General features: G+C 48.8%; 3 protein-coding genes across 3 annotated transcripts; 2 read left to right on the top strand and 1 right to left on the bottom strand.

Annotated features, from left to right (window-relative positions):
• Positions 1–515: 515 nt before the first annotated feature.
• Positions 516–2,421, bottom strand: H6S33_000897 (uncharacterized protein; the record flags this gene model as incomplete). Its single annotated transcript, XM_044832324.1, has 3 exons — positions 516–1,743; positions 1,822–1,976; positions 2,140–2,421. The coding sequence occupies 3 exons, from the start codon at positions 2,419–2,421 to the stop codon at positions 516–518; spliced, it is 1,665 nt and encodes a 554-aa protein (XP_044700456.1).
• Positions 2,422–4,239: 1,818 nt separating this feature from the next.
• Positions 4,240–8,353, top strand: H6S33_000896 (uncharacterized protein; the record flags this gene model as incomplete). The annotated part of the gene is made up of 2 exons (XM_044832323.1): positions 4,240–7,818; positions 7,895–8,353. 2 exons carry the CDS (start codon positions 4,240–4,242, stop codon positions 8,351–8,353), a joined length of 4,038 nt encoding a protein of 1,345 aa, XP_044700455.1.
• A 4,455-nt stretch (positions 8,354–12,808) lies between these two features.
• H6S33_000895 (uncharacterized protein) lies at positions 12,809–13,786 on the top strand (the record flags this gene model as incomplete). Its single annotated transcript, XM_044832322.1, has 2 exons — positions 12,809–12,934; positions 12,995–13,786. 2 exons carry the CDS (start codon positions 12,809–12,811, stop codon positions 13,784–13,786), a joined length of 918 nt encoding a protein of 305 aa, XP_044700454.1.
• Positions 13,787–16,190: the final 2,404 nt, after the last annotated feature.

The raw sequence follows: 16,190 nt of genomic DNA, 5'->3' as shown, positions 1-16,190 counted from the left end.
AGATTTAAACGCTGCATCTCAGCTGGTATATAACGGTCCCGAAGAAGAAGAAAGACACCAACGCTTTGCCAACGCTACTATAAAAAATCCACAAGATCTTTTTTTCCACAAACCCAACCTCCCTTTACATACTACATAAAGAACGGAAAGAAGGTAAATAGAGAAAATATTGATTTGAAATAGAATACCGAAACTTGAACGCTTTCGCCATAAGTTAATACCCCATCCCAATCCCAGGTCCATCAATCAGTCCAGCCAGCTCACACCACCAGCAGCAACAACGACAACAACACAGATAAACCACCGTCAGAACAGAAGAAAGGAAAGAAACAACCAGCCAAATGCAACCCATTGGAAGGAAGAGAAGAAAAAAGAAGCAGAATGGATATAATGGAAAGTATGGAAGAAAAAAAACTACACACTATAGAAGAAGAAATTGTCCAAAAGAACCACAAAAAAAGAAAAAAAGTGACAAGAAAAAGAATCAGACAAAGAAAAGAACCCCATCAATTGACCTAACGACGCCCAGCCCATTCCTCTACAGGCCTGCCACCAATCCCCGCCCCACTGCCACTACTCATGACACCCATAGGCGGTGGTTTCCTCCTCTCCTTCATCTCCGGCTGTGTCCCGGGCGGCGCATTGATTTGCATACCCTCGAACCCGATGCCGATCGTGCCCTGCCTATACTCTCTCTCGCGCTGAGTCTCGCGCTCCAAATCCTTCAGCCGCAATCGCTCAACCTCCTGCTGCTCCTTGAGGTACTGTTCTCGAGCCCTCTCCCGAGCTTCCCGGTCTGCTGACGGAACGTTCGTGGGCTCAGTGTGGCTCTTGTGGAGTTGGTGTCTTGAGCCTGATCGTGATCCAGAGCCAGAGCGGGTGTGGCTGCTACCCTCCTCGCGGAGCGACCCCGTGTGGGAGCTAGTCCGGGTTGGATGATGTCCCAGCGGGGAACCATGAGGTCTCTCCGGGCGATCCCTCTCGCGGTCTACACGATCGGATCCAGACGAAGGACGGCGCGGGGCCTGTGGGGGCTCATGTATTGACTGTCTTGGCGGGGCAGGTGACTCACGGTGTGCTGCAGGTGGCGGGGACATGATTTGCGATTGGCGCGAGGGGCGGTTTAGGGGCTTGTCGAGGATGCCGTGCGCCCATGCTTCCAGATCCACGTTAGTCGATTTCGCGGCGCGCATGAATGACTCCTCCAAGAGCTCCTGGGGGGAAGGTCGCTTCTCGGGATCTTTGATCAGGCAGTGCTCAATCATCTTCTCCAAGCTCGCCGGGAAGGCCTTGTTCTTGGGGAGACGGGGCGCTGGCTCGTTGACGATCTTCTGGAGCAGATCCAGAATACCCATTGGGCCTGCCGAGGCACGGGTTCCGGCGCTTGTGCCGTCAGCGTCAAATGGGAAGCGCCCGATTGCCAGCTCGAGCAGTGAAAGACCAAGTGACCAGACATCGGATTTGACCGAGTATTTCGCTCCCTTTATGCGCTCGGGGGACATGTAGGTTGATGTGCCCACAAAGGTGTCGGCAATGGAGTTGATGAGTTCTCCGGAGACACCGAAATCGCAAAGCTTGATTGAACCGCGGGAGTTGACGAGAATGTTGGAGGGCTTGACATCTCGGTGGAGAATTCGGTGCACGTTGTATAGGTAGTTGAGACCTTCCACGACGGCTTCTGAGATTTTCCCTAGGACGTCGATCCGGATTGGCCCTACTTTTTTGGCAATGCTGTCGAGTGAACTGTGGAGATGTTAATAAATTGATACTTGGGTAAAGCTCGAAGGCTCTCAAAAATGTGATCTGAGCTTGATTGCTTACCCGCAGTCCATGTACTCCATGCACATAACAACGTCTCCCTCATTGAGGAAAGAACCGTAGAAGGAGACAATATATGGGGAGTGACATTCGTACATGATGTGCAACTCGCGCACGATCTGTTTCCGAACTGACGGTTTCGCATCTATATGTATAACCTTGAGAAAGTTAGCCCTCCGTTTTGAATACGTTTCCACCCATCTTGTAGTTCATTCCCGTGACCCCACCCAACGCACTCCCGCCAGCTGCCAAATACCCGGAAGAGACCAGTCCCTCCCCGCCCGGAAGCAAAGAATAGAACAGAAACAGGAAAAAACATACCTTTTTCGCCATGATGGTCTTTGTCGGCGCATGCACCACCTTACTGACCGTCCCGCCATTACCGGCCCCAAGCTCGTTCACAACCTTTAGATCCTCCGCTCTCAAGTCTAGCTTAAATTCCACCCCGATCTCGAGCGTGCTGAGCTGGTCGCCAATGTCGTTGATCTTGTTCGCAGGGTCTTCTATCGCCGGAGCCGCCGGTTTCGGGGTCTCTGAGAGCTTCAAACCCTTCAAGTTCTTGCGCTTGAGCGACTTGGCTTTGAAGCCTGATTCTTCGGTCATTGTTGATGTTGTAGGTGGGGGGAGGAGTTGGTTAGGATGGGTGTTGCAGGATAAAGGGAGGAGGAGGAGTAGAAGTAGGGAGGAGAGGTGGGAGAGATAGAAGTAGAAGAGGGAGGTGGTGGGTGATGAACGGTGAGGAAGAGGGGGTAAGAGTATGATTAGAGGAGGGGGGTGGAGGTCCGTTCCTTTCGTTTCTGTTGTGCTGTCTGTGCTGTGCTTTTGTGGTTATTGGTCCACAATCACGGGATGCGACAAGACAAGACGCGCGGAGTTGCAGATAAAGGCCCAGAGCCAGAAGGCAGAAGGCAGAAGGCAGATTACGGGGGAGGGGAGGGGGGGTTGTGGGTTTGTATGTGTGGAGTACAAGATAGCGGTTGTAGTGAGCGAGTGGTTGGTGGTGGGGCGGGGCAGACAGTCTACAGGCAGGCAGGCAGGCGACAGGCAGAGGCAGGCAGGGGATGCTTTACGTTCCCTGGTCCGAAGATGGCCTGGGTTTGGGCAACACCAAAGAGAGATCGTGAAACCCGGAGAATTGTAGAAGGGGCTGTTTTGGATAGATGATGGGGATGTCCAAGCAAAAAGAGCGAGGAGGGATGCAGAAAGAAGGAGAGAAGAGAGCACCCTACTAAATAAGTAGCAGCTCGAAATCACAGCTGAAATATAGTGCTGAGTGATTAAAGAAAGGACGAGAGAAATTATCACCGGGCCAATAAGTTAATTAGATGGATATCCCAAGGCACACACTGAGAAATACTCTCCTGAACGTCAATGGGGGGATATATTCCTATGAGGAGGGGGGTAGAAGGCGGAGGAGGAGGACGCTATGATATTATTATATACTTCCTACGCGAACTTTCTATTGTCTATCACCAGGACTTCGCAATTACTCACACAGACAACGGCGAGTCCCTCCATGGCCTCTAGATCTTGTTTATGATGATCCGTAAACGCCCATTAACAAACCAAAACCCCAGAACCAGGGCCCATAGAACCAGTACAAGCGCCCGATATCGAGAAAGGGGAACACGGTCCACAAGTGGCTTTCTATTCTTAGCACCACCCACCACCGCGCTACACATATGCTAGAGTAGAGTATGCGTTTTATGCTATGCTGCCTGTGTGTTTTACGCCTATGCTATGTGTTGGTAACCTCACTTGAAGGTGAATAGTACAATGAACAATTATCCAGGTAAAAAACTGATAATTGTTTGTTTAAAGTATGACCATAGAACGAGGCCCTAGCCGACGACGAAAATAGAACAGAGATATAAATGCCAAGGAAAGAGCTTAATCATCTCATGACACTACAGGCTATGGGTGCCATTGGGTGGGGCAAAAGGCAACAACAAAAGACATGGAAAGAGAAAAAAAACCCACCCAGCTCTCGCCACCGAAGGCAAGTAAGAAATCTTGCAGAAACACTTGTTCCCAGCACTGGCAGCGGCGAGAGTAAGGAAGATCCTCGATCGATCAGTATAGCCCATGTCCCCTCCTGCCTACTGCATCCTATCGTTACCATTCAGCCCGTCAAATGGGAAAAACCCCTCTAAAGACCCTTTTCTCCCAGGCACTGCTGTAGCTGTTGTTCGGGACCCCGCGTTGCCAATCACGTGCCGCAAAATGCAACCCTAGCCCATCCCGCTGGATCACGTGCACGGATATCCGATCCTTAGTCATTCCCACGCGTAAAGTAAAGTAGCTCCTTGGCGCGTTTCCCCTAGACGCGTTACCCAGAGACACCGTTGCCGTTTCGAGAGAACTTTACAATTCACGATTCTGGTGAATTGAACCCACCAATCCTCTACACAAACACCCATCATGGCATCACCAACGACTCCCTCGCCTCCGGGCACCCCTTCCCGCGACAGCATGAGTGGATCGCCGATTATAACGCCGCGAACAAAAGTTGCGAGGCTCATGGATATGATGGCCAGCGACTCAGAAGACGACGATGTAGAAGAGGATATCACTGTTCTCCTGAAGAAAGCTGCAAAGCCTCCCACTGGCGTCACGGACAAGAAGAACACCCTGAGGGCAGCGCTTGGTTCAGACGACGAAGATGAAGAGTTAGGTACAGAAAAGCCAGAGAAGGAGAGGCGGCTATTTAACCCACAGAATGATACAGATGAGGGCTCAGATATGGATGATGAGGAAGAAGAGGAAATACGGCCCCGTGGAAAGCTCGCTGCGCGAATGATGGCTGCACACAAGGCACAGGCGAAGACGAAAAAAGCCCCGGCGCCAGCTCGACCACGCGAACATCGCAGTGTATTTGGTGGAGACGAAGAGCCTAGCGATGCAGAGATGGAGGACCAAGAAGACTCTGAGGAAGATGCCACACCAGCCCCAACCCGAAAACGTTCGCCTAAACAGAAACGTACATCCCCCACACCCTCTCCCACCGCTACACCAACCGTAGAAGAGGCAGACAACAGTAATGATGAAGAGGAGGAACAGCAAGACACAGCACCCATTTCCGCCCAGCGTGGTACTGCCGCATTCGCCGCCCTAGTTGCGCGAAAGAAAGCAGAGCGCGAAGCCCGAGAAGCTGCTGCAGCTGCTGCTAAAGCTGAGCGCCTCAAGAACCGAGTAGAACAGGATGACGAAGAAGACAGTGGCTCGGATACAAATCACTATGCCAACTCGCAAAAGGCGCCAAGTCGACGGCGCGCGGGAAAGAAGGCAATGGAGGAGATACATAAAGAGACACAGCGCATGGCACGGAGTATGCAATTGGCGCATCAGGCGACAACGCGGAAAAAGATAACGAAGCAGAGCTTGTTCGAAAAATTCAATTTCCGCACTGCGTCGGCGGTGGATAGTTCTGCTGAGAGTGTTATAGAGAAGCCTAAGCCTGAAGTTTTACCCTTAGAGCAAACGATAGTGGAAAGGATCGAAGACACGACGATGGATGATGCAGAGATCCCGGTACCAAATTCGCAGCTAGAAGCCATGGACCTAGACGCAACACCCTCAAAGAAGCTCGATAAGGGCAAAGGCAAAGCGGTATATAACGGCCCTCCAATCTCTCTCGGTAAAGGCAAAGGTAAAGAAGTAGCTTTCAGCCCACCCCGCCTTGATAAGGGCAAGGGCAAAGAAGTAGTCTTCAGTCCACCACGCCTCGATAAAGGCAAAGGTAAAGCGCCTCCCCCTGATACCAAAAAACGACTCTCCCTACCACCCGTCCGTGTAATCCTCCCTTCACTCCCTACTACAAACACCGCCGATGACTCCGACTCAGACCTCGAGATCCTACCAGATCAGGCTTCCGCAGCAGAAGCTGCGTTTGCTGGGCGCCAGAAGATGATCCAGGAGCTGCGGAAAGTGCGGCGCCCATCGCCACCGCGGGCTAAGAAGGCGGGGCAGTTGAGTGCTAAAGAGCTGCAGATGGAGCTGGTGCGGAAGGGGCGGCAGCAGGCGGAGATGGAACGAGAGGAACATATCCAGGAGCTGCGAGCGAAGGGGATCATTGTTCCTACCGCTGAAGAGAGGGAGAAGGAGAAGGCCGAGGTGGACGATCTCCTAGAGAAAGCTAGGCAGGAGGCGCTCAAGATCAAGAGGGCTGAGAAGAGGCAAGAGAAATTGGAGAAAGGGCTAGATGTTGATGATGACGATGAGGAAGACGAGGATTGGGCGGATGGTGATGAAGAGGACCCCATTATTGAGCTTTTGTCGGGGTCTGAGGAGGAAGGTGACGATGAAGAGGAGATGGAGGATGTAGAAGAGGGTGAGGAGAAACCCGATGTCAATGATTTCTCGGACGATGAGAAGGGAGAGGATGGGGAACACGAGGATCCAAATAGTACCCCCGTCTTCAGTCTGTCCTCCATGCGCCCTCTTACAAATACAACGCCACGCCTCTCTGAAATGCCATCGGCGTACATTGACGACGAAGCCTCCGACGACAGCGACGGTGGTGAGTTCGCACCCCTCAAGAAAAAGAAGAAGCAGCAACGCAAGAAGATGTGTGTTGTCTCCGACGACGAAGAAGAAGAGGCCCCACCCGCTCCCAAACCAGCTGAATCGAAGATTCCCTCCATCTTCCGCCGGCCTAATGCCCAGCCGCCAATGATGATGGGCATGGGGATGACCCAGCTATTCGAAAGCACCATGGGCAATCCTGATGACGTACAAGTCGCCGCCTCCCAGGCCGTTAAACCCGAAGACCGTATCAATCTTCTCCGGCGCGACGCGGGCGAGATGTTGCCAAACACACAGATTCTCGACTTTGGCGACGGGACCCAGAGCCAGAGCCAGGACGAGAGTGCAAAGCTCAAGCTCGACTATTCACAAAGCCAGAAATGGCCCGTAGAAGACTCGCAGCAGATGCCGAAGGTGTCGCTGCAGTATGGGTCGGATGAAGAGGATATGCCAGATCCAACGCAGGATCAGGGCTTCACGATCATGAATACTCCAGCACCGCCGAGGTTTACACCGGAGCCAGAGGTACCTAGTACAATTTCAACACAGGTGTTGAATGAGCAGTTCGGTATACCGAAGAAGAAGAGGGGGCGGTTGGTGAGGAAGGATATGGATTTCTCTGACGAAGAAAAGGAAGACGAGGAGCGAGTAGCTGACTCTGCTGCTGAGGAGGAAGAAGAGGAGCTGCCGGATGTTGCCAATCTCTTTGACTTGATGAAGAGGTCATCAAAGAAGCAGGCTGAGAAGACAAAGAAACCAAAGAAACCAAGCGACTTTGATAAATCCAAGAGTGAAGCCAAAGGCATGGTGCATGAACAAGCCGAGGAGTCGGAAGATGAATATGCCGGAATTGGTGGCGCCTCCGATGACGATGCCGATAACGACCACGACGGCGAGATGGAGGACATGGTCGACGACACCAACGGCGAGACCGTTGACGAAAACGCCATGGCTGCTTTCTACGCCGAGCGTGAAAAGGCGCAGGATGCTAAAGACGTCACCAAGCTGCTCAAGGATATGCAATCCGGATTGCTACGCAAAAAGCGCGGCGCCAACTTCGATCTCGACGACTCTGAAGACGAAGACGACGCGGAAGCACGACGCAGAGCTGCGAAACGAAGGCAGATTGCGAAGATGAGGAAGGAGCTGCTCAAGGATGAGAATATCGAAAAGATCGCTGCTAATCCTAAGAGAGCGGCGTTTTTGGCGGCGATTGAGGATCGCGATAGAGATGAGGAGATGGACTTTTTGGATAGAGGTGAGGAGGACCTGTTTATCGAGTTGGGCATGGTATCGCAGACGGATGGTGTCTCTCAGAGTCAGACACTCGAAGAAAGTGAGGAGGCGAGTCCGGTCCCGCTGGCAGAGGATGAGCAGCGGGGTGAAAGGAGTAAGGAGGCCGCATCCTTGCAAGCATCGAATAGTAGAAGGACGGAGGCCAAAAGTAAGATTACATCACTGGCCCAAATTCGAGAGGTAATTTGCCCCCCCCCCCCCCCCAAAACCCCGGTGTTATCGTCCGAGTGACAGTCCATGACTAACTCTTTCATAGCAACTATCCTTCCTCGTCGAAGAAAGGGACTCCCAAATCGACTTCTCGGATGAGGATGAAGAAGAAGACAAGACAGCTGTGCTCCGCCGCGAGCGTATCGGCAGCGTCATCGACCGTTCCGCTGTTGCGCGCTCCAATAGTGCTACCAGTAATACCACTAAGCTTGCATTCCAAACCTCAAACAATGCCTCAACCTTCAAAGTACCAACTCTTCTTCGCCGCACCACATCAAGCAGTCTTTCGGAGTCTTCTGTCGGGACTGAAAGGACTCTTGGTCAGGGTGAGGGTGCTGTGAAGAGGGGTGGCAAGGCGAGCTCCTCAATCAACTTCCAGTCTAGAGAGCAGCTCAGGAGTAAGGTTGTGCATGAGAGGGAGGCGAAGAAGAAGATTGAGAGGAAGAAGGAGGGACTGAAGAGACAGAGTGTGTTGGGCATTTTGGCGAAGGGTAACTTTAGTTGAGTTTCTTTTCTTGTATGGATATTTTTATATTTTAGCCTTTCTGTATACGTTTAATTGGGTCTGTACGAGGTATGATGAATGCACGGGTGTGTTTGGGTTATGCTTTTATTTTTATTTCTATGGGTGGGGAATAGATACCTGGAGAACCAATATGGCTCCTTTAGCTAGAGTGTTATTTGTACCCCTAGAGGTTTGAATATCTTGATAACGGTAGTGAAATGAGCGGTAAAAAGGATTTATAATTCCCTTTGCAAGACATTATGGCGGGATAGTGTCCTGAAGTTCACAAGTACTTTCAACCTCATCAGATGTACCGATGTAGGGTTATCAGATCTAGGTTTAAGGTCCAATGTCTGGAATATAAGTTTATTTCCATGTGGTGCCAGCTAAACTGTAGATAATGTCCTTTTAGCGTTTAGTCTTAACCAAGCAATTCACTAATGCAAGTACTAGGATCACAATTACTAGCGCGATGATACTAGTGACATGTTCCTTCAAATTTTCTAGTCCATCATCTATTCTCAAGCGCCGTTGGTGCAGGGGTAGCATAGTTGCCTTCCATTATCAATGTTAGCAACTGGGAAGGGTTCAAGTCCCTTACGGCGCATTATGAACACTGAACCGTCCTTCATTGGGCTCCGAAAGGAGGCTGGTACCTGACGTTTCAGCATCATTTCTTTTTTCCGAATTTTTACATTATCAAGGCGGATTTATTTCATCTTCTGGTCATGATTTTCAGCCCTTTGTGCATGAGTCAAGACCTCTGCCGCCTTCACGTTCTATATGGAGAGATATATTATATCTCCTACAGTACTAGATGTCCTTCAAGGCAAAGATGAGGTATATTCGAGGATCAACTATCTACCGGCTCAAATACAGTCTCGATTTCTTCGTGGGATTCACGTGAAGTGTAGTCACCGGTTTATTGTGTGTACTCGTTCTCCAATTCTCGAAATATAGGCATGAGTCCATAAAGGTATATCGATACACAACTAACAGAGATCAGCTATATAGCCCTGTGAACAAATTCATGGTACATGAATTTGTTGATTTTGAGTGGTGTGTCAAATTTGTCCCTCGTCAGATTGTGTTGATTTCATGTCTAACTACTGAATGCTTATATGTAAGTACAAGTGGAATGCAGCCTCCGGCCGCAAATTCGCTAAAGCTTAAGCCTAAGAGAGCGAAATATACTGTCCAATCTATGTACGACCTCTGAGTGGATATTGTAATGTCCATTCTATCTACGAAGCCAGTCATCCATGATATCTATAGATCTATATTAATAGTCAGTACAAACTACCTACCTACGAAAGTGGATGTCGCATCCCTTCCGAACTCGGGAGTGGCTCTTTGTCCACTATCTACACTGCATAGCAGTCCTGGTAGAAGAAAATCAACCAATCATAATGCTTCCTGACCACAAGGAGGAAGATTATACTATTTAGATGTGTTTGGAAGTAGCTACCGTGGCCTAGTATAGGCCACTCTAAAAAGCCATCAAAAAAAGAGCCGTTATACACCTCTTATACGTACCAAAATTTATCAATATCGCTCTTTGGAGCCAAACGATCAAACTCACGTACACTCATAAACAAAAGCGAGTGATATTTTGTGAGTTGGCCGAAAGGCCGCATGGTAAAAATATATGATTGCTTTCCAGCTATAGCCTGGGCTCGACGTCTCCAGCCACTGATATCGTTGTTTTACATCACATACTGACGTGAGCAGGCGAGCTGCTTGTACATGGGAGCGGCATGAGACCAGGTGTATACTTTGTACTTGTACGTACATGTAGCCTACATAACGGGCTACACAGCAACCACAGTACATGTAGGAATTAGTATCGATCCTAGGAACGGGTCTAGTATACGTGCCGTGTGTAGGTATAGCCCTAACCATTTGAATTGGAACGGGACTGGTTTGCACCGCACATTACTTCTTCTTTTTCTTTTTCTGCTGCCTCTTCTTTTCCCTCCATCCGCTCTTCTCATCTTCATCTACATACCTACGTTTTCATCTACAATCAGCCCCATTTACCTCTTATTATTAGCATATCAATCTCCACTCCATCAATTTCATCCTTCATCATCTCTTTGATGCACATCATAATTTAACTACTCCATCCCCCGCCCCCCCTTACCGTGGATATCCCTACCCCCACCATCCTATCACTTTCGTTTTCTGCCTCCCGCTTGGGTTATGTTTCTCAGGTTTTGTTGGCCAGAACGATTCTGTTCAAGAGCTGTTCCGCGTCTTCAAAACCTGTTGATCTTTGGGCCGGAGTGCCGAGGGGTTGAAGCAAACAGGCTCATTTGGGTTTCAGCATCGAAAGTATCATGCATAGGCTTTAGTGGGTGGTTGAGTTCTTCTGTGCTAATCATCAAGACTCTCCTGGCTGATTCACTCAACTAATAAATGGGGGGTAACAAAGTTCGTATACTCGTACTCCCGTATTCTCGTTCGTAGCGAATGAAAGCTATTAATAGAGTAATCGATAGCCCAGATCGGACCGGCTTACGTTGAGACTAGAATACACTGTAAAGACATGAGTCATAATATCGGGCTTTACTAACCATTTGCATGAGCGGCCATATAAAATATTGGAGTAGGACGAAGGTCACACAGGTGGTTCGGACTAGTCGCAGCCCCTTCCGAGTCACAACTTCCGCCGTACAAAGAGCGAGGACAGTGAATATAACATCATCAAGACCGGTCTCAATATCGGCTAGGCCCGGAGTACATATGACCAGTAGGGGCTGAAACCGACAAGGACCAAGACGTCCGGGCCGACGGCCTTAAGGCTAGTCTAAACAGTGTAACCCTAGGCCTACAGAAATCTCTGGATATTAATTATTACTATTGGAAATATCTATTTTCTACTATAGGCCGGTATTCACACTACTACGCTCTCTGTCCTCAAAATTTGGTAGCTTCATCAGCTAAGAAAGTGTTCTGTCTCGGTTACGTAATCACATCTCCGAGTGATGGCCTGTGATTATTCTTGTTTATAGTCGCACGGGTTTGATTTATAGATTGATTCATTAGGGATATCCAGGATTCCGACAATGGTACTGTAGTGACACGGGCGGCATCAAACCTTAATTCTATCGCTCCGAGTGGCGACTTATATCTTTGTTTGTGGACCGCAACGAAAGGGATTCAGCTTGAATATAACTTTATATATGGTTAAGCCCGTCATTCGGTGTTAAGACATCTTCCTACCGAGGCGACGAAATTGCAGTCTTCAGCTCGTCATCTCCTTGAACCTATGAAGGTTTAGTGCTCTAAGACGATTTTTAATACGGATACGTTGCGGTGAAGGTTCATAGAATTGATGACCAACTGCGATTTGTCTCATCTGAAGCGCTCCTAACCAATTTGCTTGGCCGGTGTACATATATGTGTGTAACTTATATGATAATGACAATTACGGGTCCTGCCGGATGGTGATCAGAATCCTTGAGACAGGGGTCTAAGACATAACTATCCGTGAATACTTCAATCGCTGGCTACTATATCTCGGAGAGTAGTCCGACTGTCTTAGAACGCAAGGTTGTTCAATAAGCTACCCGATTTCCATGAGTCTGACTTTTCAGCGCCCCTGAGCTCAGTTGATCAAGTCTTAAGTATATATGCGCCAGTTCTTCTGATACAGCGTCGCGTCGTATGTCCTTTTAGTTTGAGTAAAACTTGAATGATAGGTCCTTTCAAAACACATATTCCCGTCGGAATTGAATTCTTCCGTACAGCAGGAACTCAAGTACCGTCTTCAGAAGCAGAGCATGTTATATCAGCAGTTATCACTTCCAGATGAGGTTTAGTGTCTCATGTACTATTCGCTTGACATGGCCTAATAGCAGGGGACCCATGAAGCTTATTGCATGTAGGCGAGAATGAGGAATAAGGCAATAAATGAATAACCCCGAAGTAGACATTGTCCTGTTGGTTTGCGGTAGGGAAAGGTTCCGAAAGGCAGCCGAAAAGCGTCATCAGGAACAGCGATTAGACCTCGATTGGGGAACAACAGGCTATATATCCTCTTTAGTTACGAAAGTCTGTTTGTCAGCTTACTATTTCAAAGCCACAACCGCTCATTTTATTTCCTATCGATAGGGCTGCAGCTGAAGCGAGAAGCTTTGGTGTGGGGTAATTCTTCATATCGTGAGACCAGCTCCGAACGCGCCAGGCTTATCCATGATGATCCATTCTCCAACACAAGACAAGACATCAAGAAGCAGATGCTAAAACCTCCCCTTCATTAATATGCGTATAACTACCGAGGCAACTTCTGGGAAGGATTGTGGCATGGTGTCGTCGTGTCATGATTTGACGCTGGAGAGAGCTGGAGAGGTATATAAAGGAGTAGAAATCTCGCACTAGAAGTGAAACATACCTCAGGTTCTCTATAAACCAGGTCCATCCATCCCAATTGAAGCCTTTACGTTGAAAAAAATGGGTAGATGTCCTGAAAGACGCAATATCGAGTTCAAGACCCTCGATGGCTTGACTCTCCGTGGCTGGTTCTACCCAGCAGGAACCAAAGACAAAAAGACACCTGCAATAATCATTACACACGGCGTATGAAGAGCCCAAACCTTCTTATAGCTATGTAACCAAACTAAAAAGTACCCATATCAGTGGTCCCTCGTGAAAGAAATGTACCTCGACACCCTCGCCGAACGCTTCCAAGAAATCGGCCTCGCCTCACTTGTCTACGACCACCGAAGCTTCGGCTCCAGCGACGGCACCCCGCGCTTCGAGGTTGATGGCCATAACCAAGCCAAAGACACGCACGAGGCCATATCCTACGTCATGAGTCTCCCCGAAGTCGACCCCACCAAGATCGCTATCTGGGGCTACAGTCTCTCCGGAAGCCACGGCGTTAGAGTCGCCGCAGTAGACAGAAGAGTCAAGGCCCTCGTCACCGTCTCACCCATGCTGTCCAGTGTCCGCCTACTCAACCGCATGGTCCTCCGCGATGCCAGAGCCGGGCTAGACAAGACCCTCATGGACGACCGCGAAGCCCGCGCCAGGGGCGAGGAACCCACGTACGGCCGAATCACTAGTCCTAGCCGGGATGAGCCAGCATTCCTGCCGTTCCCGGACGCAAATTCGCTTCTCCTGAGGTTGAAGGCCACCGTGGCGCCAAACTGGGAGAACAGACATACGCTGCAGAGCATATTCAATCTACAGACATACGACCCGTCGGGCTATGTTGAGGCTGTGGCGCCGACGCCGTGGTTGATGTTCCAGGCGGACAATGACATGATAACGGTGCCGGACGTGGAGCTAGGCATGTTTGAGAAGGCGAGGCAGCCGAAGGAGTTTGAGCTGTTTCATGGCGGCCATTTTGATGTGTTTGAGGATGAGGTGTTTGAAGGTATACTGGCTACGATGGTGGAGTTTTTGAAGAGACGTTTGAAGTTTTAAGGGGGCTGTTGGTGCCGAGTAGGGCGGTGATTTTGGCGGATGTGGTTTTGTATAGTTGAGAAATTAAAAATAATGGTGCTATGTAGTTGTAGGGATATGTCCAAGTATAACTCAAAGGACATGATGGTATATTGCGGGGCCAATATCATTCATGTCTGCCATACTCTAGTAGAAATTATGAAAGTTTCCATTGGTCGACCTTTACCACAAGTTCAATCACACCTTTCAAACGTTTGTTCTGGAAATTTCCTCAAACACTTTATATGGCGTAGAATCTACGTTTTCCCCATAAATACTCAACAGCAGATGGCCCAGTAGGGTTGTTCTTCTATTATTCTATCATCGCTCCCTCCATGAGTAACTATTCTAAAGTGGCTCCAAGATATCTATTTATTCTCACTAGTTTTAGCCATATAGTACGCACCAGAGAGGGAAGCCTATACCTAAGCTCAAATACACTTGATGGTATTTACCTTATTTAATGTTGCTTAATAATGGTTTTCCAGCGCATTTCCAGTGACTCGAAACTACTTAGTTTGTATTGTGGCTCTATGATGAGCCAGATTAAGAGTTTTCAATGAGATCATAATAGATGAGAAAGATTAGAGTGATTGATACGGTTTGTAGCATTCACTTTAATTATTGACCGATGAGATGATTTCTACCATCGTTCGTGGTTTCGGGCAGGATAATCAATCAGAAATACCCAGCCGGGCTCGCTGAATAGTAAAATATGGGCGTTTCTGAAAGATCCACCTTATAAAATATGTCAGATGTGATGAAGGTTGAGACATGAAATATCACTCGACAATTTAACCCCATCCAAATAGCTGTGGATGCGGAAGAGAACGAAGGCTCGATTGAATATAATACGATATAGTACTTAAGCTTTGTAAATATCTATGTCGTCCATGCCCTCTTGAATGTAATCATCTGGGGGGTATAGTCAAGGACACACCCGGAGGCGGCCCGTATTACGGACAGTCAGGCACGGAAACCAAAGCTCAACAAAATAGGACGCGCTGAAAGATTCTGATGACATCATCTCTCTTCCTTGACCAGCGACCAGAACTTTGATAGCTCAGAGTGTGCACACTAGTGGATGAGGGAGCTTTACCCTGTGTTCAGCCCGCGCGGCCTACCGCCGCAGTTCGGAGTCGGACTAGGCTTGTTCTCGGGCTTCGCCAATGATATTTAGTTGCCTGGATCTTCCTTGACCCCAGGTTTAACGCATGGTTTAAAAGGAGTAGAACTTCTCTTCTCGGTGCCGGTGGGTAAAAACGGCCGCTCTGCTGGTTGATGGAGTTAAAGTGTCAATGATAGCAAACTCAATAACACCCGGGCCCATTTCGAACCGACCCGGTCCGGTTTGAAATTGGAAAAGGAACAAATCCTTAGTTGAGGGTTTGCTGTTTGAAGTTCCAGAGGGTTTTGGAAGTGCTATGGTAAATACGTACGGTAACCGGTAGTTAATTAGGCCTAGGCTTGGCTGGCGGTGCATGCACGTACGTGCGCGATTGACAAGTAACTATGCCAAATGAGGGTGCCTTAGGTGATAAATAACTCTATATTTATGCGCCCTTAGGGCATCTATGCCATCTCGGCATTTTTCTATCACTGCAGGGCAATGTGAAACTGCATTTTCCTCACCGCGGAGCCATGATAGGTAGGGCTTCGATCTTGCTTGCGCGGGTTATTTGTGGCCCTTTCCACGTTTCATGCAGGCCCGTGATTGTTCTCCCGCCTGAATCCGACTTCCGTGTATCTAGCGACTGCTAGTTAGCAATCTATTTGATTATGGCTGTTACAAAACCATTTGCCCATTGCTGAGTCTTTACCGCGCTATGCATCTGTGTCATGTTAAAGTACACATATCAGGGGTGAGGTGCGTGCAGCTATAGCGGTTTTATGATTCATATATTCCGCTTTCCGCCCCGGTCCTGGGCTTTTTGGTTCATAGACTTTTGGATCTTGTACGGGCTGTTTTGTAACCATGGGTCAATGACTGGCTCCTGATCCGAGCCCTTTGAAACCGAATTAGCGATCGAGAGGCCCTAAAGAGTTTGGTGTTTGTGATACCATGCCTGTTGACACCACACCTGCGAGAAACGATCTACCAGATATAAATCATCTTGTGGTGACACGCGGGTCTATCGGTGTTCCAAAAGCCGGGGCCGTGTGTCTACATGGCACCGCACTCAATGCCGGCATGGTTGACGCTTCATGAACTGAATCATCACCAAGACTATTGAGTAGAAAGCTAGCGAAAGACGTTTCGCTGCGTTTGACACTTGTGGTACCATATAACTTCCCTGATGTCGTCTCCATGAGGAAAGAAAATAGTCCTGTCAAAGACTTACTAGATCAATATATACGGTTCTGTCAGCATTCCCAAAGCCGGGGG

This window comes from Morchella sextelata (genome assembly GCF_020137385.1).
Source record: "Morchella sextelata strain SCLS chromosome Unknown scls_1, whole genome shotgun sequence".
Classification (NCBI taxonomy): domain Eukaryota; kingdom Fungi; phylum Ascomycota; class Pezizomycetes; order Pezizales; family Morchellaceae; genus Morchella; species Morchella sextelata.
The sequence above is the reverse complement of the archived record's forward strand: the minus strand, read 5'-3'. Positions and strand labels throughout refer to the sequence as shown.